Source organism: Budorcas taxicolor, chromosome X, assembly GCF_023091745.1.
Source record: "Budorcas taxicolor isolate Tak-1 chromosome X, Takin1.1, whole genome shotgun sequence".
NCBI lineage: Eukaryota > Metazoa > Chordata > Mammalia > Artiodactyla > Bovidae > Budorcas > Budorcas taxicolor.
Window position 1 is genome coordinate 112,809,717 of NC_068935.1, and position 24,307 is coordinate 112,834,023.

Consider the following 24,307-nt stretch of genomic DNA (forward strand, 5'->3'; position numbering starts at 1 on the left):
AAATCTGAACAGACCAACAGTGAGAAAGGAGATTGAATCTATAAACAAAAGTCCCCCCCCCCCCCCCAAAAAGCCCACAATCACATGGTTTCTCTGGTGATTTCTACCAAACACAAAGAATTAATACCAATCCTTCTCAAACACTTAAAAAAATTTTAGACTACACCCCTAAATTATTTTACAAGGCCAGCATTACTCTGATACTAAAGACAGATAAGGACACCACAACAAAACTATAGACCAGTATCTGATGAATACAAATGCAAAATTTCTCCAGAAAATATTAGCAAACCAAATGCAACAATACAGTAAAAGGATCATACACCATAAACAAGGGGGATTTATCCCTGTATTGCAAGGATGGTTCAGTGTGTGTGCATGTGTTTAGTCGCTTAGTCATATCTGACTCTCTGCAGTCCCATGGTCTATAGCCCACCAGGCTCCTCTGTCCATGGAATTTCCCAGGCAACAATACTGGAGTGGGTTGCCATTTCCTTCTCTAGGGGATCTTCCTGACCCAGGGATCAAACCCACATCTCCTGTATCAGTAAGCAGATATTTTTACCACTGAGCCACCTGGGAAGCCCAGTTCAATATATACAAATCAATAAATATGATATACCACATTAATGAAAGATAAAAATCACATGATTATCCCAACAGGTGAAGAAAAAGCATTTGACAAAATTCAGCATCCATTCATGATAAAAATTCTCAACAAAATGGTTATAGAGGGCATGCATGTCAACATAATAAAGGCCATGTATGACGAGCCCACAGCTAACATCAGGGCCCAGAAAATGGACCGCAGCCTTGTCTAACTCAGTGAAACTATGAGCCATGCCGTATAGGGCCAACCAGGATGGACAGGTCATGGTGGAGAGTTCTGACAAAACGTGGTCCACTGGAGAAGGGAATGGCAAACCACTTCAGTATTCTTGCCTTGAGAACCCCATGAACAGTGTGAAAAGGCAAAAAGATAGGATGCTGAAAGATAGGATATTCAGTGGTGAAAGCTGAAAGCTTTTCCACTAACATCAGAAGACAAGGATGCCTACTCTTGCTGCTTTTGTTCAACATAATGCTGAAAGTCCTAGCCAGCATAATTAGGCAAGAAAAAGAATCAAAGGCACATAAATCAGAAAGAAAGTAGTAAATTTATCTGTATTTGCAAATGACATCATAATATATATAAGAAAACCTGAAAGGCCCTACCAAGTAACTGTTAGAACTCAATGAATTTAGTAAAGTTGCAGGATAAAAACTCAATATACAAAAATCTGTTGCATTTTTACACATTAATAACAAACTATGAGAAAGAGAAATAAAATAATCCCATTTATAATTGCATCTAAAAGAATAAAATACCTTGGAATAAATTTAAGGCAGTGAAAAACCTGTACACTAAAAGCTGTAAGACAAAGATGAAAGAAATTGAAGAAAACATAAAATAAATAGAAAGATACTTCATGCTCATGGATTGAAAGAATAGCTGTTGTTAAAATGTCTATACTACCCATTGCAATCTACAGATTCAAGGCAATTTCTATCAAAGTGTCATGGCATTTTCCACGTAAAGAGAATGAAAAATCCAAAAATTTGTATGGAACCACAAAAAAGAACCTAAATAGCCAAAGCAGTCTTGAGGAAAAAAAAAAGAGCAAAGCAGGCGGCCTCATGTTGCCTGATTTCAAACTGTATTACAAAGGCGCAGAAGTAAAAATGATGTGGTATTGGCATAATGACAGATATACAGATTAACAGATCAGAGGGCCCATAAATAACCCTCACACATATGGGGAATTAATTTACAACAAAGGAGCTAAAAGCATATGATAGGAAAAGAAGAGTCTCTTCAGAAAATGGTATGGAAAAACTGCACAGCCACATTCAAAAGACTGAAACTGGACCACTGTCTTACACCATACATGAAAATCAATTCAAAATGGATTAAAAACTTGCTGTAAGACCTGAAACCATGAAAATCCTAGAAGAAAACATGGGCGGTAAGGCCTGTGATATATCTTGGCGATGACTTTTTGAGTTGACACCAAACATAAAGGCAAGAAAAACAAAAATAAAATGACTACATCAAATAAAAAGCTCCTGTACAGTGAACAAAACCATCAGGAAAATGAAAATGCAACCTACAGAATGGGAGAAAATATTTGCAAATCCTATATCTTATAAGGAGAATATTCAGATTTTGTAAAGAACTCAATAGAACCAACAGTGTGAAAAATGGGCAGAAGATCAGACATTTTACCGAAGAAGATATACCAATGGCCAGCAGGTACATGAAAAGGTGATGAACGTCACTAATCATCAGGGAAATGCAAATCAGAATCATGAGATATCACCTTACATCTGTTCGAATGGCCGTTATCAAAGAGAGAAAATGTAACTGCTGGTGAAGATGTAAAGGGAGCCCTTGTGCACAGTCTTAGTGCAAATGTGAAATGGTGCAGAGAACAGATTGGTGGTTGCCATATGCAGGGGGTTGGGAAAAAGTGGTCAAAAAGTACAAACTTCCAGTTATAAATTAGTCCTGCATGAGCTATAACATACAGCATGGGGATTACAGTTAATGATACTGTATTGTATATTTGTATATTTGAAAGTTGTGCAGCAGCATGGATAGACCTAGAGATGATCATATTAAGTAAAAGAAATCAGAGGAAGACAGATACTATATGATGTCACTTATATGTGGAATCTAAAGAATGATACAAATTAACTTTATTTGCAGAACAAATAGAATCACAGACAAAGAAAACAAACGATTACCAAAGGGGAAAGGGAATAAATTAGTAGTATGGGATTAACAGATACACACTACTATATATAAAATATATAAACAGCAGGGTCTTACTTTAAGCGTAGGGAAGTATATTCAATACCTTGTAATTACCTATAATGGAAAAGAATATGAAAAAGAAATATATATATATATATGAGTCCCCTTGCTCTACACCTGAAACTAACACAACATTGTAAATCGACTATATTTCAATGTTTTTAAAGTTGCTAAGAGATTAAATCTTTTATTCTTGTGATGAAAACTTTTAAGATTTATAACTATGATGATGAATGTTAACTTACTGTGGTAATCAATTCATAGTATATACATATTTCAAAGAATCATGTTGTCCATCTCAAATTAATAAAATATTATATATCAATTAGATCTTAATAGAAATAAGACATGAATAATAGCTACTAATAATTTCAGTATCTTTCATCACCATTCAACACAAACCAGGTAGTAATCAGCGTCATCACTATATACCATTAATATATTAGAGAACTTAAACACAGTATTTTTATGTAGAATTGATACCATCCCGAGCTTTCCTGGTGGCTCAGTGGCAAAGAACCTGCCTGCCCACACAAGAGACGCAGGTTTGATCCCTGGATCCAGAAGATCCCCTGGAGAAGGAAATGGTAACCCAGTCCAGTATTGCCTGGGAAATTCAATGGACAGAGGAGTCTGGTGGGCCACAATCCACAGGGTCACAAAGAGTCAGATAAGACTTAGTGAGCAAAGAACAACAACAAAAAGCCATCTATCGTCTATCCCAGATCATGATTTCAAAAAGTCATTGATGGTAAATATCAGGTACAGGAGAAATCTTTTTTTTTTTTTCTTAAGAAAAACTAGAAGAAGGCAGGGACAACATATCCAGTTGGAAATTAGTTAAAACAGAGTATGTGGTTTAGATAAGTAATCCAAAGAAAAATAATGGTGGGTATATTTGCTTATACACAGTCACCTTTTTTTAAGAGAAAATAATGCTCTAATGGGCTTCCCTGGTAGTTCAGTTGGTAAAGAATCTGCCTGCATTGCTGGAAACCCCAGTTCGATTCCTGGGTCGGGAAAATACCTTGCAGAAGGAATAGGCTACCCACTCCAGTATTCATGGGCTTCCCTGGTGGCTCAGCTGGTAAAGAATCCGCCTGCAATGCAGGAGACCCGAATTTGATTCCTGGGTTGGAAAGATCCCCTGGAGAAGGGAACGGCTACCCACTCCAGTATTCTGGCCTAGAGAATTCCATGGACTGTATACCCCATGGGATCACAAAGAGTCAGACACAACTGAGCGACTTTCACTTTCACTTTACATAGCTTCCTTTTATATGAAGAGAAAACAGCAATAGTTCACTTGGGTGTAAAGAGAATAATGGGTATAAGGATTCTTGTGTCTCAGCTGCACCACTTCTGGCTAACGTCACTTTTTAAGCAAGTAAAATTATCATTTGAATTGACAGGCAAATCAGATAGATGGGATCTCTTCCTTTCAAAAAAGCCTAAAACCATGGTGAATTTCAGAAGACTTGAAGCATACGATTTCATTTCTTTTATCTCAGACTTAATTGAGCCATCTCCCTTTCTCTTCGCTTCAGCAGTGTCTAGCATATTATACTATATCAGAGTGCTGTTTTAACTTTGACTATGTCTTTCCTTATTTTGAAACATTTATCTTTTTTAAATGTTTCTGTCATTTCTTTGAACCAACTTCAGATAAACCGTGAAAAGTAGGACTAATAATGCAAAAAGGATTTTTATGGACATCTGTGGGAATTACCTTGGATTGGAAAATTGAAGTATTAATGCTAAAGAATTGCAATTAACTAAGTTAGAAATCCCTTAACCATTGGCAGTGCTATTTTAGCAGGCAGTGCATTAGTGAAGTAGGGATGACGTCTGGCCAAGTTCCCAGTGTACACAGTTGGGACTCAATAAATGTTTTCTTGTTGAACAAATGAGGGTTGTTTTGGTGGGAGGAGGTTTATGGTCACTAGTATTGTTGTTGGAGTCAGGAACATTTTGGAGTTGCCTGTAATATTGGTGGCTCAGACCATAAAGAATCTGCCTGCAATGCAGGAGACCCAGGTTTGATCCCTAGGTTGGGAAGATCCCCTGGAGAAGGGAATGGCTACCCACTCCAGTATTCTTGCCTAGAGAATTCCAGGGATAGAGGAGCCTGGTGGGCTGCACTCCATGGGGTCACAAAGAGCCAGACATAACTGAGTGCCTAACACCTTCACATAATATTGTAGCTACATGTCAGCATATGATTAAGATAATCTGTAAACATTGGTATCTTGCTGGTTCAGTCCATTAAAACAGAGTATACCAGTCAGCTACTGCTATGTAACAAAATAATCGCAAAATTCTCAAGGTACGTATTTGTCATTCATGCATCTTTTAGTTGACTGGAGTTGTGCTGGAGCTCAACTAGCACAACTCCTAGTTGTGGGTTGCGGTCAAGTCTGTTTGACATGTCTTTCATCCTCCTTGGGTCAGCAAACCACTGGATTCTGTACTTCTTACGGCACATAAGTACAAGAAAGCAAGCCCAATCACCCAAGGACATTACAAGCTTCTGCTTATGTCATATCTGCTAAAATTCCATTGGGCAAAGCAAGGAGTGTCCAAATTCCTGGGCCAGGGAAGCACGTGCCCTCTAATACTTGGTCACTTTACTTTGTATGCCCTAGTCAACTTCCTGGTCTTCTTGGAACAAGCTAATCACACTCACCCCTCAGAGTCTCTGCACTTGCTATTCTCCGTCTGATGCACTCTTCCTTCCATTAGCTACATGGCTCTAAGTCTTCTTTCTAATAACTACAGACCTTTAAGTCCCTAACACTTTAGCTCACCTGCCCGTTATTAATGAGGACTTCTTAGACTCCCCTTTCTGCAGAGTCTTCCTCACTGCCCTTCCCTCTTTTCTGAGGCCTGTATTCCTCCATAAGAATGTCTCCATGGAGACCAAGCTTTTTAGTTGTGTATTGCTATAATCCCAGTACTCAGAACCCAGGGTCCCCAACCTCCAGGATCTCATGCCTGATGATATGAGGTGGAGCTGATGTAATAAAACTAGAAATAAAGTGCACAATAAATGTAATGTGCTTGAATCATGTAGACACCATCGTGCCCACCCTGGTCTGTGGAAAAATTGTCCTCCACGAAATCAGTTGCTGGTGCCAAAAAGGTCAGTGACTGCTGCTCAGAGCAGTTGCCTGCTACATAGTTGGCTTTTGAGAAACATTTGAATTTATAAATAAATCTGTTTTGAATTTTTTTTTAACATTTAAAATCTGGCTCAGTGTTGAATAGTCCAGTGGCATTAGTTTAATTTCAGATGTCATTTAGCTGTTTTCACTTTTCCAGTATAATCTGACAGAAAATATTAGGCTGTAAGTATTTTTCAGTGGTTGATTCACCTCTGCTCATGCATATATATAATTCTGATTTTGATTCTTAAAGGAGATTAGTTAAACCCAAAGGAGTTTCTGCTTCCTGTGAAAATCTTAAGAACAGATTATATTTTACTTGTTTATGTTTACACCTAGGATGTAATAGGCCTTCAAAAACTGTTTGAATAGACACATTGATCACTGCCATGAAAATTTCCACGGAAACCAAGAAGCCAAGTTTACAATCCTACTCAGACACATACCTTTGAGACTCGTAGATGATAGTTATGACTGGTTGACATCATTAGGTTTATACTGTTTTTTGATCCTTGAAGTAATTCAGGAAGAAGAATGTCAGTCACTTCATTGAACTGCACATAAACCTTAATCACAGTCCAGTGGAGTTCCTAGAGCTCCAGTGTGAGGTAATTAAACTGTCAGAAATACTAACATAGCTGCTCATGAGTGTCTCTGTTGGTTCCAACTTATTCTGTAATGTGTACAATCACTAAAGTTGACTTGATGCCATGAAAAATGCCTTATATTCCCCAAATCAGCACAATTTTGCAATTGGTAATGGAACCAAGAGATGTAATCAACCCTGCAGCTGTCAGCATCCTGTTCCTTCTGGCGATATTTCATTCATTCCATCTTTTTCAGATGATGGTAGTCTAAAAGCACAGGCAAGAAGAAACTACAGATGCTGAATTTCATTCTTTGACTTTTAAAGGCATGGATATGAGCAAGCAGTTTGTGCGTGTGGATGGATAAATATTCTAACTTCCTTTTCCACCTTATGACCTGAATTCTTTAGCAATCATCTCCTGTCCTTAGTACTACAAAGAGGTTTTCTATGGTATGTTACCAGGAGACTCACCGAATCAGAGAGGTTTTTGTCTCTCCCAGGTCCTTAGCCCTCCTTTCTAATAATGGTATACAGCCTCACATTCACCTTGCATATGATTTTATCTCAATGGTGAGCATTGCCAATGATTCTTTCAGCTTCTGCTTTAAGGAAGAAAAGGCAAAAACTTGGTAATAAATGTAGGGTTATAATCAGAGATGAAATTCCAGGTGGCATAGACCAAAGGAAATGATAAGCATATTTAAGTCATTACATCACTGGCTCCCTTTTAAAGTCAGATGTGAACCTGACGTTGTCCTTAAGTGTGTCCATTATTGTTGATTTGCTGAAACAAGGTCTTGTTTTAAATGAAAGTGACAATGTACTGAACAAACAGAACTCAAAAACACGTTATTATCACAGTTGGAAGATTGAATGTTATGAAAAATGACTTTCAGAGACCTTCAAAGTTCAAAATAATTTTGTTTGCTCTTAAGAAATTTCTTCTTACTGCAAATGCTGTTTGAGGTGTATTTCCTTGACACATGAATAAAAAGTAGAGACACGGATCAACAAACTCTACAAGGAGACTCCCATCCGCAGAAGACCATCCATGCCTAACCTCCTTTCCTTCCAAATCATCTTTATCTCTTCACAGAAACAAATTCTCAAAAATTAAAAATAAGTTTCCCTTTGTAAGCCTCCAAAAACATAATTATGAAGTAACCCCATGTAACAAAGGGGAAAGGAACATAACTTCCTAGTATCTCCATATGTACAGTCCTTAAAATACCAATATTTCATTACCTTTATAGGTCACATGAAACTCTTATTTCTCCCTATTAAACTGGACTTCAAAGGTACTTGAGTTTTGTTTGTATTCTTTTGTTAAATGTCAAAGGAAAGAGTGGAAAAAATACATCAATGTCTCCACTCCTTGCATTCATACAGTGAATTCAAAATGTCACATTCTTCTTTTGTGTTGAAGAGACACACTGCAAGTATGCACGAATCCTTTTTTATTACAAAGAACAGCATTTTATATTTGTTAATGGGGCATAAGCAACTTATGGCAACTTTACCTTAACTTCTAAGCAGGTACACAGTTTTCTTTTCCAAAGATAATGTTGTACATAAATCCCTGCATGAATTCTTCTTCCCTTGAAGGAACTGCTCCCTAATTAGTAAGCTTGAGGGGTTATTTTTATTTCTGTTATTTATGAACAAGTGGCAAAGAATTTATGATGGATTTTAAAATGCTATCATGAACCTTTTCTCTAGTCTCACTGTTTTGTTTTTTTTTCCTAAAGTGTAATTTGCCATTATTTGTGTTTGCTTTCATTTAGGCGAGGAAGACCTTCTCAGTCCTCCCCAGGACTCAAGCACAGGGTTAGAGGAAGTGATGGAGCAACTCAACAACTCCTTCCCTAGTTCCAGAGGTAAGTGCCAGGACTCGGAAGTCACTCAGACTTACCGGAAGTAGACTACTCACTGCCATACACAACTGGTATGTGTAGTTTTCATGTCAACATAAACAAGTGCTGACAGAATGCCAATTTGGGATCATTGTGAGAAGAATTTCTTCTCAAATGTGAATTTCTGACTTGGAGGGTTTTGGATTCAAATACCCTGTTTCCAGAAATAAGAATCCTAACTTAACATTTATAAGGTGTCTTCCTTGCTTGGCACATTGGTCTGAAGAGTTAATTATGAGATAGCTTTCACTACGGAGCAATTATTAAGTGAGATTTACAGATGAGGAAGTTAATGCCTTGATGGTGCCTTTACCAGAGACATACAGCTACCACATGATAACAGTAAAGTACAGAATAGGCCTAGTGCACAGTAATGATGGGCACTTGAGCTTGCAATCTGATGCCCTTTATGTATATTTTAAAACTGTATCTTACCCCTTCATTTAAATGTAAGTACAGTTAAATATATATGTACTAGTTTTTTTTTTTTTTTCTACTTCTCTAGATAGAATACAGTTTTCACAAAGAAAGGCATTCGTTTCTTGAACTATTTTTCTTGGTTCATTGCCCTAACATAAAGTCACTGACCGACTCCCCCTTCAGTGAATAAAAAGAATGGCAGAGAGCATGTGGACAAGAGTCAATAATAGTGTATTGCAAATGTGAAAATTGCTAAGAGTGAAAATCTTAGGCATTCTCATCGCAAGAGAAAAACATGTAACTTGGTATGGTGACAGATGGTACATAGACCTATTAGGGTGATCATTTCACAATGCATACAAATGTCAAATCACTAGGTTGTACACCTGATACTAATATAATGTCATATGTCAGTTATACTTCAATTAAAAAAAAAATAATGGCAGCAGTCACCTGTGAGCAAATAGAAGGAAATTCTAGACAAGCCAAGGGGAGAAAGCACAAGGCTCAGTGGCCAGTGATTGGCACCCCTAATGGGCAGCCAAGGAGGGAAGGGCAACAGACAATGGGGCTATTTGTTCCTCTCCATAAGGGCAATGAGGAGGGTATTTGCAGTCCTATGTTTTTCCTATCTTTTTGTTCAGTGTCAGTTAACAATGGCCATTTCCCAGCTATTTGATGTGCGAGGGAGCGTTGTGCAATGCACATTAAAAGCAATAACATTCTGATAGAGCGTTGCTAAGGAACCGTAAGGGGAAGCTAATTTTAAATGTCTGCACCAGCCATCTTTTCACTGCTGAGTGCCTCTGATTTGTTGACTTTAAGAGAGAAAATTCTTGTGTCTTCCACCCACCTTCTTATCTCCCACCTGGCCAGCGTCTTCTCCATCCTGCCTTCACTGTCTCCCTAGATGCCCTGATTCATAACAGGAAGACCGCATGCTGGTCTGACTGAAATCAAACGCATTCACCTTTATCCTGCCTCCTATTGCTAGCACCTACTATGCACCAGCTGAGGTGTTAGGGATGCAAAGGAGAAATGCCAAGTTCTTGCCATCAAGGCGCTTATGGTCAGTTGGGGACACAGCCCTCCCAGATGTTCAAATCACCACACAATTAACTGGATTACTCCTATGATGGAGACATCTGCGCCATGAGAGAACCCTAGAAACACCCTTCAAGGTAAACAGGAGGGTGTCAGCCTCAAGCAGAGGAAGGGTCTTCCTCAAGGTCACACAGCTCCTCATGGGCCCGGTGCTGTGGAGCCCAACTTTCACACACATTTCACTGACCCCCGGCTTTCTCTTGAAGGTCACAGACCGGCGTCTCATCCCAAGTCCTTGGCCTGAAAGCTTGTTTACTGATTCTGTGGGAAGTTAGTGGTCACCTCAGGCATTTCTTTCACATCCAAACCACTAGAGTAGATCCAAGGAGAGACTGGAGCAAGGTGCAGGGCTCTGCTTCCCCAGTGGCGGCCTTTTCATACCCATACTAGGTCCCTGGCGTCCTGATTATCTTAAGATGAGAGCTAGGCATCCCCCTCTTAAAGTCCTTGAGGCTGAACAGCAAAGGAATGTGAAAGACCGGAAATACACCTCCTCTGATAGGGTATTTGGCAGTCAGCCTCTGATCTTACATTCACTTGTATGATGGTAATTTACTTACATGGAAACCTGGGAAACTCTCTTCAGGCCGCCTGGTTAGTGTTTACTAAATTAGTGCTTATGGAAGCATTTCATCCCCTGAGTGCTAATTGGACTTCTCAAATAGGGCATAAGCAGGCTTTGTCTGAAACCAATTCCATTAACCAAGTTCCTACTTACTCAACAGTACCCTGGTGGCCTGAGAGAATTCATTCATTCTCCTGAAGCAAACACAATCAAATCAACAAACAAACGCAGAATAAGAGAGTAGATAAGGTGCTGGAAGAGCTGACTGGTCTTTCTGTGATGCGGTGACCCTGACATTTTTTTGTTGTTAATTCCTACCAAATTATACCTTATCATAGGCCCTTTATGATTTTGTACCCCATTGCAATGTGTAGGTTCTTTTTCCCACACTGCCAAACAGTTCTCATATATCAACAGGTATATGCTGCTGATATATGCAGGAGATATATGCTCTAGTTCAGCTCAGTTCTGACCCCTACCTACCCAGAGACAGGATCAAAGTCCACAGGTTAAGGCCTCAGTCCCACAAGACAGCCCCTCCTCTCCTCACTTCAGAATGCCAATTTTAAGTCTGGGTTGTCCGCTGGGTTTCTGACCCACTGGCTAGACACTAGAGATTCCAACAACCCGCTCTTTGGGTCAATTAATTGGCCAGAGCAGCACACAGAACTCAGAGAAACATTTTCTTTACTAGATCATGGGTATGTGATAGAAAGATATAATCAGAAACAGCCAGATGGAAGAGATGCATAGAGCAAGGCATGGGGAAAGCGGGTGGAGCTTCCATGCCCTCCCTGAGCTCACCACTCTCCCTATTTTGTCTCCACATGTTCACCAGCTCGGAAGCTCTCCAAACTCTGTTCTTTCTGGTTTATGTGGAGGCTTCATTACATAGGTGTGACTGATTAAATCATTATTAAATTGGCCACTGGTGATTAAAGTTAACCTCCAGCCCCTCCCCTCTGGGCTCCCTAGTGGCTCAGTTGTAAAGAATCTGCTTGCAGTGCTTAAGCCACAGGTTCGATTCCTGGGTTGGGAAGATCCCCTGGAGGAAGGCGTGGCAGCCCATTCCAGTATGCTTGCCTGGAGAATTCCATGGACAAAGGAGCCTGGCGGGCTAAAGTCCATGGGGTTGCAAACAGTCAGACACAGCTGAAGCGATTGAGCACACAGGCATGTCCTCTCCTCTTCCTAGAGGTCAGGGGGTAGGACTCAAAGTTCCAACCCCTCTCATCACTTGATTGGCTCCCCTGGCAACCAGCATCCATCCAAAAGTCACCTCAGTAGCACATAACAAAAGACACTTTGCTGCTGCTCACTGCAGGAAATTCCAAGGGTTTTAAGAGTATTGTGCCTTGAAGAGGGATGAAGACTAAATATATATTTCCTGTTATATGTCACAGTATCACACCTATCTGTCCATAAATTTAAATGGATAAAATGTCTTCTCATTGTAAAAAGGCTGATGATTGATGCACTCTAAAAAGTGGTTTTTCAAGCATCTAGATTCCAGACAGGTGGGAACCAGAAGGTTGATGATGCTGACTCCCAATTACCTCACCACCAACCAATCAGAAGAACATCTGTGAGCTTATCACACACACAAACCCCCTCCCTCACCCTGTCTTTATAAACCTTTCGCTGAAAGCCTTAGAGGACTTCAGGTCTTTTAAGCACTAGTTATTCTGGACTCCTGGCTTGGCTCTCTGCAATAAAGCAATTCTTTTCTACTTCACCCAAAAAAATAAAAATTATAAAAGTGGATTTTTGGATACTTGATTTATAACTAAAGGCATTTTTTTATTTTCAAAGAATGGATAATATACACACACACATATGTGTGTGTGTGTGTGTGTGTATATATGTATATAGTAGGATTTAGGGGGAATATATTAACAATTGGTAGATATGTTGATATTAAGCCAAAAATCTTGAGATTCTTAATATCTCAGGATTAGAGACTGTCAAATTGGAAGGGCCTTGAAAGATCATTTTAGCATCTTTGATGTTCAAAACTGTGGCTTTTGATCTTTTCTGATCATTATCCATAATAAGAGAAACATATTACATCTCAGACTGGGGTAAAGATACAAGTTATTTGTGTGTGTGTGTACACACATATATGTATGTACCCACTGTATATATACCACAGTTTATATACTCACATATACACACAAAGATCAGAAACAAGTTTTCATGACAATACTTTATTTACTACATACAATTCACACTGTTTCTGTTTTATGTATTTAAAAATAAAATGCTGGTTGCAACCAACTATACTGATTTCTGATCCAGTGGTTTAAAAACACTGTTTCCTAGCAGTTGAAAACCTTCACACTGCTATCTCTGCTTCACTAATAACAAAGGAACTGGTTAATGACTCAACCAAGGGCCGGAAGCTGAAATAGTTTGCGTAGAATCAGGACTCAAACTCTTAATTCTTTTAGTTCCACATATTGTGATCCATAATCGAGTACACTATTCCCCACACTTATGTTAAAGATCTGTAAAATGAAAATACAGGTAGTATTATTTATTGAAAACAGTCTGTGTAAGTAGACCCACGCAGTTCAGACTCATGTTGTTTAAAGGTCAACTGCAGTCTTTTATTAATAAAAAAAACAAGCAAGATCCATGCATTGAAAAAATTAGAACAGACATACAAAATTATATGTTGCATTTTCACCAGAAAAAAAAAATACTGCTCTAACTGATCTCAGCTTTCCTGACCCAGGTGAATATATATATATATATATATATATATATATTTTTTTTTTAATGATGTTTTAAAAGTTTCACCATGGAAGTTTCTGCCAAGTCCTGGCTAGTGTCTTAGAGAACACTGGATTTTTCATCTTGAGTCTGCCATCCATGTTCCCATTGGTGTATTACAAAAAGTGAAGTTCATGCTTGCTACAGCTGTCTTGGACAGCTGTTTGCATAACTTAAAACAGATGTCAGACCCAAAGGTCTGACATTTAGTGGAAAAGTGCTATTAAATACCACCTCATGGTTTCCTTAACCCTGCTAGGTAATTGCCCACAGAGGAAAAGACTTTTTAGTATTATGTTTTTTATAAATATAAAGCATATAAATAAGGGAGTGTGTACTTTAAATTCACAACTTTTTTGTTACACTTTCCCACAGTTTGACTTAGCAGTAACTCTTTAGGTATCAGCTAATCTTCACCATTCCACTAGAAGTACCTGGATACCCAAAGGAGGGAAGAACCTCGTTCAGTTGAGCTTCAGCTTTTATCTTGATGGCTTTGCTAAACTGTTCTACGAATTAATAAAGGGAGCTGCCTGCTCCTTCGCTTAGTGATCAGGTGATAGTCAGCACTACCCTGTCTCAGAATGGCTCTAAACTGCAGGGAGTTCACACTGAGCATGTGTGCATGTTTAGCTTTGCAATCCTATCTTTCCTGATGAATCTCTAGCTCTGGTTAGTTACTCACAACCACCAGAGGAGCTTGAGGGCCTTGGTGTATTTTAAACCCAGAATGTTAGCCAATTTGTAGTTAATCTATTTAATCTATCTATATAATCTCTCCCTGTGTCTGTAAATGGAAGAGTTGTACTCTACTGTAATAAGAATCATTATCTACCATATGACAATTTCTAAATCCCCACCATCATTCTATAGGAATGCTACCTGGTTAGAACGAACAATAAACATCATTTTAACGTCAACTCTTGAAGCGATTTGGCCACACATCTCTGATCATTTAGCAGTCAAACAAAGAGCTTTTTTGATGCATGCGCATTCGTGAAAGAAAATGCTTCCCTAGTCTGGGTTTGTATTGGCCCCTGTAAAAATGAGGTGTCACTGTCCATATAGATTAATGATAGGATCCCAGATAAGCTCTTAGTGCAGTGAGACAACTCAGGAAGTGGTCAGCACTGTTAGTCAGGTCTGTCTGCTGCCTGTATCATCTTTTACCTGCTGACCTGTGCTACATTATTTTTATCCCCAACAGCCCATGCCATCCTCTCTCTCTCATACTCCCCCTCCGAGATGAGCCCACATACAGTCTGTTAAATGCCTCTAAATTAGCAACCCTACAGCTCTGCAAAACCTACAGTTCAAGCCTTGTCTGTGGTTCTTTCATGGAAGAACAACAGAAAGCCTGCAGACGGATGGAAGCATCCTAGTCCCGGGCCCCCTTGCAGCTCCCTTCTCTTTCCTCTCAGCTTCCAGAAAGGATCCAAGCTCCTTTACATCAGAGGTCAGTGAACTTCAGTCTGTGGGCCACATCTGGGTCACTACCTGCCTTTATAACTAAGCTGTCATCATAACACAGCCACCCCCACTCATTTACATATAGTCTACGGAGGCTTTCTCACTCCAAGGGCAGATAGTTGTGCCAGAGCTGAAGAGCTGCTCCAGAAACCATGTGACTGGCAAAGCCTGAAATACTTACTCTCTGGCCCTTTACAGAGCAACTTTGCCAACTCTGGCTTTACGTGATTACATTGTTGTCCACTCTAGCTCATGATGTATGTAAAGTCACAGACTTCAGTGCTGATCAACTTTCAGCTCAGCCAAACTGTGCCTCTGAATTGATTTATACATTTATATCCATGTTCACCAAAGACCCTGCATTTTCAATCAACTATAGCCATTTCAGTCTTCTTTCACTTGTAATGAAACAGAGATCCTTAAAAGGGACTCATTCTTCCTGTACTTTTAAAAACAGTCAGTGAACTGAGATACAGAAGCTAATAAAGATACCCAGAAACAGGAACATCCCGGGACTGTGACTCTGAACAGTGAATTACAGCCAATCATCTCAGGTTCCCACTGCCTGAGGAAACGCGACTTCTCCAGACCTGACCAAGCCCTTTATTTAGACTCAAGACTCCTCGACACACTTCCTCTTTCTCTTGATTCATTTCCTGACAGACAGCATACCACATTGCCAGATGGACCCCCTAACCCAAGGTCTAAGGAGACTCATTTCCAAAGAATGTGTTTTTGCAATGCAACTTTTATCTGGTACTTGATTTATTGGTAAAGATTTTTGTTTAATGACGCAACCAGTGAGCCTGTTTTGCCAGCATAGAAACTACTCCTGATACAAGCAGAAAACATGTGTTTTAAGTCTTTTTAAACACACAATGGACCTCTGTTTGTACTATACTAATAAGCACACCAGAACCCAAAGTGACGAGGGAGGGTTTTTGAAAGAACTTAGGGATCATGTACCTTGGGGAGGTCCATTTCACAGAAAGCATGGCTTCTGAAGAGGTCCTGAAACAATCCAAAGCATCGGCTGCACCTTCAGGAGTGACCAGTTGATCCTGAGCTCTGAATATGGCTTGGTGAAGAATTAATAAAGATCTGTAACCTTTATCATTCTAGTAACTATACTTACATTCCAGAACTAAATCACATTGCTTTCTAACAACCCTGACCTTCCTAAGGTTCTGAAGTCTTTAAAAATACACCCAAGTCAAGGACCTACTGTATAGCACAGGGAACCAGACTCAATATTTTGTAGTAACTTCTGTGAGAAAAGAATCAGAAAAACAATATATGGGGACTTCCCTGGTGGTCCAGCAGTTAAGACTTCATCTTCCAATGCAGGGGGTGTGGGTTCGATCCCTGACTGGGAAACTAAGATCTCACATGACAGGCGGCAAAAAAAATAAAAAATCCAAAACATAAAAAAGAAGCAATATTGTAACAAATTCCATAAAAACTTTAGAAATGGTCCACATCAAAAAATTCTTTAAAAAAACTTACCCCCCCAAAAAGAATAAATAACTATATATATAGCTTCCTAAGTGGCTCAATAGTAAAGAATCCACCTGCAGTGCAGGAGACAAAGGAGACGTGTTTTCCATCTCTGGGTCGGGAAGATCCCCTGGAGAAGGAAATGGCAACCCACTCCAGTATTCTTGCCTGGGAAATTCCATGGATAGAGGAGCCTGGCAGGTTACAGTGCGTGGGGTCGCAAAGAGTCAGACTCAACTTAGTGACTAAACAACCACCACAACATACATACATACATATATATATATATATATATATATATATGAATCACTTTACTATATACATGAAACTAACACAACATTGTAAATCAACTATACTTAAATTTAAACAATAGAAAAATAGACCCAAGTTACAAGCCAGAACCAGTTAGCAGCCCTTGGCATCCAAGCTAAAGGATAGCAAGCAAGGCCAAGTGTCCAAAACCATCAAAGGACTTTTGGCCATGACTTAGTGTGGCGACCTTCCTACCTTAGTTCAGCTGGCAGTTACCAAATACCCACGGTGTCAAGGTACAGTAGAGGTATCAGGGATAGAGAGCTGGGTGAGCAACGTGTGGACCCGCCTTCAAGGAGCCCATATAATCTTATAGGGGAAGAGAGTTAATTCTACCACCAGACAGTATAACCATGAAGTAAAAGATTTCTTTTTCATCTTGCCAGTGGTGTCAAGGAGAATAGATGACTCATTCACGCTGGGTTTGGGCCCTCAAAGATGACGCTGTTCTCCTCTTTTCCTTTTTCCCATTGTCTGCTGTGGTCCTACCACTGGAAACGCCCACAACTGCTGAGCCAGTACTTTTTTGTCTCTCTCTCTTTTCTGGTTTGAAGAGCATCATGAATACCTTGACCATGTTTATTACATCATCATGCCTGCCATTTTTGTATCCCCAAGAAAGGGCTGAATCAGGAAAATTTGGAAGGAAGGCGGAAGCAGGAGAAGGTCATACTTAGAAAACCTTTGCCTGTATGCTGGAAGTTCAGCCCTAGGCTTGAGTTTTGAAAGCTTTCTTCTGGATGAGTAGCTCCAGACCTCTTTGCTCTTGACAAGGAATCCTGGGTTCATAGGTCCTTTTGGAGCCACTGACCATGGTTTGTTGGGGGAAGGGTTCTGCTCTACTTATATCTTGCTCTACATACTGGATTCCAGAGAAGATTGTTTTAGGAAATATCCCACTATTAAAGCCAAAGTTTAACAACCAGTACTTCACTTTGGGGTACCCTGGAGGTAAAAAGGAGATTACATGCCCAAGACGTGCCAGGTATGATCAGCAGTCCCTTGTTTTCTGTCCAGTTATAAATACTAGCATAGCTAAACTTTCTCAGCACACCCTGCTTTTTGAAAACACATAACTGCATGTACAGACATAGGATTCTAGAAAACCAACAAGGCCGGTGCGGGGAGGGGGGGATCTGTGGCTGACCCTCCAGGCTCCTGGGATCTGCTGAATCACAAGGTGGAAGGTGAAGGCTCATTGCTGAATCGTGCTCCGTGGCTTGCCCATAGGGACTTAACTCCTTCCTGCTTTGTTTCCATTTTCTCCAATGCCCCCAGTGCCATCACAGACATATCAGACAGAACAAGTTCTCCCAAGAGGATGGAGTCTAGGCTCTAAGAAGCAGTGCTCCACCTTGCTTTCACAGTGCAGATTTTTGGCACCCCAACCAACTACCGTGTATGGTTTGGTGTGTTGCTTGTCAAGTGGACAGTGAAGAGATTCAGATTTTTGGCCAGTAAACTTGAGATTCTACAGTTGCCCTTGAAAACAATGCTCAGCTTGTCAGGTTTCCCTGCCAAGCCAGCTTTCATTCACTTAAACACATGAGCTCTATGATCCTCTGAGTGATGTCTCCTGGATCATGTTATCTGTTTACACCAATTTTAAGTGTATGTAAAGGTTATTTGACTGGATGTGTCTTTTGGGTTTTTTGTTTCTGTTTTTTTTTTTTTTCCAGAAGGGGATAAATGAATTGTCATCTCAACATTTGTTTGGTAAAAGAAGCAAATTGGTATGAAACTGTATATTTATGCATGTTTTTTTTTTTCCTTTCTGATATCTCTGCCTCTTCCTCTCTCTATTATTAAAGGAAGAAATACCCCTGGGAAGCCAATGAGAGAGGTTAGTGAGATTCAGGCTCACAGCCATGGCTTCTGTCTGTCTCATCCCGCTTTCTATGTTTGGCGTCTGTGTAAGAATTGTGTGCGTGCACGTGCATGTGTGTATTACACGTGTCATCATGTAAGGATGGTAGTCACCTCTCCACTTGCAGCTCATGAGGAACATGCCTCAAATGTTCATGGCCATTGTCATCACCATGACAACAGGACCAGGGGTTGGGGGAACAGGACTCTGTTAAACAGCAACCCTTCGGAGTCCCTAAGTTGGAATCCTGAAGTTCATCATCTGTTGCCATTTGCAACACAAACAAAATCTTCACAATACATTTAGCCTTGCACATAGTCGATGAGTCATAAAGCTTCCTTCCACTTCCAAGACCCTAGTGTTTTCTGCCAGTGCCCTTGGTTTTTATTCTTCTAGGATGACTTCATTTTGTTTTCATTTTCTTTTTCCTGGTTCCTACACTCTCTCTTTCCCACTTTAGCTAACATTTTCTTTTGAGCACTTACTGTATGCCAAGGACCTTTCTAAGCACTTGCCATCTTTTTCATTATGTAATCTTCACAACAAGCCTCTGAGGTAGGTACTCATATCAACCCCGTTTTAAAGATAAGGAAACTGAGTCAATAAGTGGGTAAGCAGGGTGTCCAAGGTGACAGAGCCAGGATTTGAATCCAGGCAGTCTGGGTCCAGAGCCACACTCTTAACTATGTGCTTTACTGCCACTTAGAAAACGATGTGTGAAAAGCATATGACATCTCGACTTGCCCATTAGAGGAGTTTGTTTGTGTGTTTTTAACTTGGCATCTGGAGCCAAATTGACCCACACCCAGTCAGGAATAAAAAGTGAATTTTGGAGTCTAGAGGGACTTTTTAATGCCTTTTATAGGTAGGGTACAGTGTTATCACTGAATGTGGTTTGAGGTTTAATAGTAAAAGCCACTTCCTTCTGCATACTACCTGGAATGTTATCTAAACACTCAATTACCTCACGAAATGACATGTTGAGTGACAGCCCAAATGAAACAAGATCATGCTTACCAAGAGTTGAGTATGAAGGAAGCGAGAAGGAATGCTCTCCCGTGGGTGGCAATAGCATATACTCTGGTGGGAGACAGGCTGGATGGGTGGGGAGTCCTTAGGAGAGGGTTCTGAATCCTTAGCAAGAGCATGGACAAGAGTAGCCACTGATTGATTTAAATGTAAGGAGTCATACTGGAAATTCTGCCAATGCCGTGCCATGCAGGTCTAATCGACTGAATGATCCTCCAGTGTGTCTCCACCTTCCAAGGCTTGTGGGGTCCGAGGGAGGGGAGTGGTGGGCTGGGAGGAGAAACAGGAAACCTGAATCTGTGAAGTATTGAATGCTCCTGACGGTTTGCCTTCTAATGTGAGACTTCTTGGGTTCACTCTGATGGTAAGTTCCCCTTAAAATTTATTTTAACTTGTGGCAAAAAGTTGCACTGCATTTTCTTAACCACCCTGAACATATGTCTCTTATGAATGACTTTCAGAAAAAAACAGCACGTGTAATTGAAGTCCCACAAGCATGTGGAAACTGCTACCTGAGGTGTATTACAGTCAGACAAGTTTCCAGGAAGTCAGGGAATCAAAATAATAGTGATGTTTTTTATTGTTATGAAAATAACCCCCAGATGTACAGTAGACCAGATATTTTCTTCCAAGATTACATTCTAGAAGGAGAGAAGATAAGCACATTTCACCACGGTATTCTGGCTGTTCCTTTGGCCAGTTGAATGCTCACCATTTCTTTGGGAATGGTGTTTTTTGAAAAAACAGAGTGCCAGATTGCTCTTGAGGTCTTGGGGCTCTGCCAGAAATTCTCAGTTCCAATCACTGCAGCAGACAGCTCCCTGAGGCAGAGGTGGCGCGTGCAACTCAATGTGTCCCAGTTCGCGCCGACTCGGAAAAACATACAGCTAGCCTAATGTTAAATGCACGGTGCCTTTCTCATCAACAGTCCTTGCTTAAGAATGGATGAAATGAATACTTTCTATAGACAGATTTTTCGGTCTACTTGTGCCTGAAGCTCATTGCAGATGTCTGAATCCTGCCTGTTTTTCAGGGCCTCTAGTGCTCCTAGTTACGAGATTTTCATTTTGGCTTTAGAACAATCTTTCAGGTGAAATGAAGGCTCTCACCAGTCTGCTGCCTTGCACACATGGATAATAGACGCAGGATACAAACTTTTATTTTCTGTGTCCCTACTTGTGTATGGTTTTATGCCTCCAGCAGGTTCAGGTGTATGATTCTTCAGGGCAGTATTTCGAGCAAGAGAATGGTTTTTTCTGGCTCGAAGGAAAACCTCCATGGAAAACTGTAGAACTGTTTTTCTGGTGAAATGGGTATAGGTAAACACAGTCATGAAGGGCATCATATAGATACGTTCATTTTTTGGCCAGCCATGGGGTTATTTGTGAACATTTAACCATCTGGATAGGTTAACGGCCACCTAACATTTTGTGGGCATGTGTGTGGTATATTAAGAACCATGACCCTCTGCTTGACCTGGTAACTTTGTAAACAGCAGATACCCCTAGAACTTAGGCCTCTTAGGAGACTCAAGACTTTTTCTTCCATGTAGTAACTGAACGCCGTTTTGAGTAGGAAAAGTACCACCTGCCTATCTAATCTATAAATGCATTTCTTTGTCTTGATTATCTTTTGAACCGCAGTCTACATCTCCTGGTACAGAGTCTAAAATAGGCCCTTGGTAATCACTGTTAATCAGCTGATGGGGGAAAGAGTGATTTCTGGCCTGTTTCATAATGCATGTTTCTAGCCGCCAGGTGGACTATCCTATAGGCAGCTGTGGGTCATGAGAAATGGTTGCAATTATATTTAGGTGTCAGGTTGTAAGAATCTTAGGTTTTTGCTTTTAGTGGTTTCAGTGACTGTTGTTAAGATTGTAAGCAATTTAAAATTTGCAGTTAGTCCATCTATTTTCAATCACACATGAATAATTGTACAGCTTTCCCAGAGAGACACAAGGGAAGTTCTCTAACCTGCTGGCATCAGGTTGATATCTGTGCTTTGAGGAGCAGCAAAGGACTTACTATGTCTTTGTGTGGTTTTTATGGTTTAGAAAACCCACAATCCAGCGTAAACTTTTTTACAGCACAATTAGTCCTCACTGAAACTTTCTACCCTAATAAAGCTCAAAGAGATTTACAAACTTGGTCACCATAATATAAATGGCTGCACAGCCTTAAACTTTTAATAAGTCTTAACTTGATCCAGTGCCATGGCTGTTTAAGTGCCAGCCTATGAATCCTCTTCAGATCCTCTCATATATTTAAAAACGATATGTCTCTTGAAATAAATATTAGACTAGAATGCCTTCCCTAGTCTATCTTTAATCTTTATAGGGATTTTAACAATTATTATGGGAATCTGTAAAGTTGATACATGGCAAGGTAATAATAGCCTAGTAAAGCATTTTTCCTTTCAAAGGCAGTACTTGAATAGTAGAATGATTTAATAATGTCCAAGAATTAAAATTAGCCGTATAAAAATATGGGACATACATGAAAAGGCAAGTCATAAAGTATGTCTCAAATTATCTTACTCTAGATCTGAATTTCACCACAAAGTACCAAGAGCCATTGGGCTGCCTTTATGCTCCATGCTGGGGGATTAATACTAGGTCATGTCATATTATTATTAAAAGGCTATTCTTTAACCCTCATTTAGGAGGAGATCAAAAATGGATTTACAGGATATACAAAGGCATGCCTCACGTGTGGGTCATATTCTAATTAGGCTCTCAAATAATTTGGAGTCAAAAGTGATTTTTTTTTCCTGAAGCTTCCTAATTCAAATGTTAGTAGTACATAAAAAGGTCAAGAGTTTATCTTTCAAGTAAGAACAGAGAGAAAACAGTCACCTCCACCATAGCCTTAGACGTGAGCCAACAGCTTGTAACAGCCTTGAGATGAAGACTTCACATCGTGGTGATGATAGTAGAGCGGTGGTGGTGGTGATAGTTATGGTGGTGGTTGTTTGATAGTAAAAACAAATTTTCTTTTAAATACAAGTACATAGTAAATATTCTCCCACAATAAGGCGGAAAAGATACATGCCACCATGAATTATTCCTCTTACAACAGGAATCTTGTGCTTATCCATGGAATCCTGATATAAATCTACATGGGGAAGAGGAGTACAGTCTTGGACTTTTGCCATTTCTATGATGCTAAGAGCCTGATCCCTGATAGGACGCTGATACTAACAATGTGGAATGGCTTCATTAACAAGGCTTTGCTTCTTCCTGGAACACTGGTGAAAAACCAAGCCCTGTTGTGTATCCCCCTCGATGCAGCATCTGTGTTGTCTTCACCTAGAAACGGGGGATGATTTCCACAGCGGCGAAGAGTTGGGGTGATGGTCTCTGCACCTTGCATCAAGTCTCTCTCTCTCTTTGTTTTCCAGGACACAATGTAGGAAGCCTTTTCCACTTGGCAGATGATTTGGGCAGAGCGATGGAGTCCTTAGTTTCAGTTATGACAGATGAAGAAGGGGCAGAATAAATGTTTTACAACTCCTGATTCCCGCATGGTTTTTATAATATTCATACAACCAAGAGGATTAGACAGTAAGAGTTTACAAGAAAAAAAATCTATATTTTTGTGAAGGGTAGTGGTACTATACTGTAGATTTCAGTAGTTTCTAAGTCTGTTATTGTTTTGTTAACAATGGCAGGTTTTACACGTCTATGCAATTGTACAAAAAGTTATAAGAAAACTACATGTAAAATCTTGATAGCTAAATAACTTGCCATTTCTTTATATGGAACGCATTTTGGGTTGTTTAAAAATTTATAACAGTTATAAAGAAAGATTGTAAACTAATGTGTGCTTTATAAAAAAAAAAGTTGTTTATAAAAACCCCTAAAAACAAACACATACCTAAACACACACACACACACACACACACACACACACACACACACAAACACAAACTGAGGCAGCGCATTGTTTTGCATCCTTTTAGCGTGATATCCATATGAAATTCATGGATTTTTTTTTCTTTTCTTGCATATTAAAGATAGGACTTCCTCTAAGACCACCAAATGACTACTTCACATAGCTCTGTTTGGAATTGTTGACTGAGTGGGACTGGCCATGGGTTTTCGTTTTACACATCTATATGTCTATCAGTATGTAAGCACTGTAGGTATACAGGTAAATATAAATTTCAAGAGACATTTAAAATTTCTTGTTCAAATATTCTTGCCACTTCCTAATGGGAAGAAATTGCTTCTCATCACCCAGGCTCACCTGCTTGGTCTAGAATGAATCCTCCCTGGAGCCTGAAGCCAGAAGGAAACTACCACACTAAAACATGGTCTAGGGTTCCAGATGTTTCTCATTTTGAACTTTCCAGTGACAACTAGAGTATTGAATTTTTTTAAGGGACATATGAATGAATACACAGGACTTATTATGTCAGAGTAATCCACTAGTTGATACATTCAGCTTCCTGCTGCTGACAATCCCATGGTTTAGAGTTAGTGATGCTTTGATGAAAGAGCATCTGAAGGCATTTTTAACTCCCAGGAGGGCTGTAGATTCCCTCAGAGAGAGCAGACCACTCTTTATGTAAAGGATTGGATGACTGTTTATAACCTTACAGAGAGAGCTTTATAATTACAACACAGTTATTTTCTCACAGTCAAACAGCAGTGGGTGTCTTAGTTTTCCAGTTTTGTAAGATTTTTTTCCCCATTGCAATGAGTTTGTAAATGCCACAAGACTTAATTTAAAATAACCCTTGTG

The 24,307-nt window shown here is 39.8% G+C and overlaps 1 protein-coding gene across 1 annotated transcript in view; it reads left to right on the forward strand.

Annotated features, from left to right (window-relative positions):
• Window positions 1-23,103, forward strand: part of DMD (dystrophin) — a 2,235,978-nt gene extending 2,212,875 nt beyond the window's left edge. Inside the window, exons 77-79 of the mRNA XM_052663429.1 lie at window positions 8,395-8,487; window positions 18,478-18,509; window positions 22,962-23,103. Coding sequence (XP_052519389.1) covers window positions 8,395-8,487; window positions 18,478-18,509; window positions 22,962-22,973 — 137 coding nt within the window. The 3' untranslated portion in view covers window positions 22,974-23,103. The remainder of the gene's footprint in view (window positions 1-8,394; window positions 8,488-18,477; window positions 18,510-22,961) is intronic.
• Window positions 23,104-24,307: the final 1,204 nt, after the last annotated feature.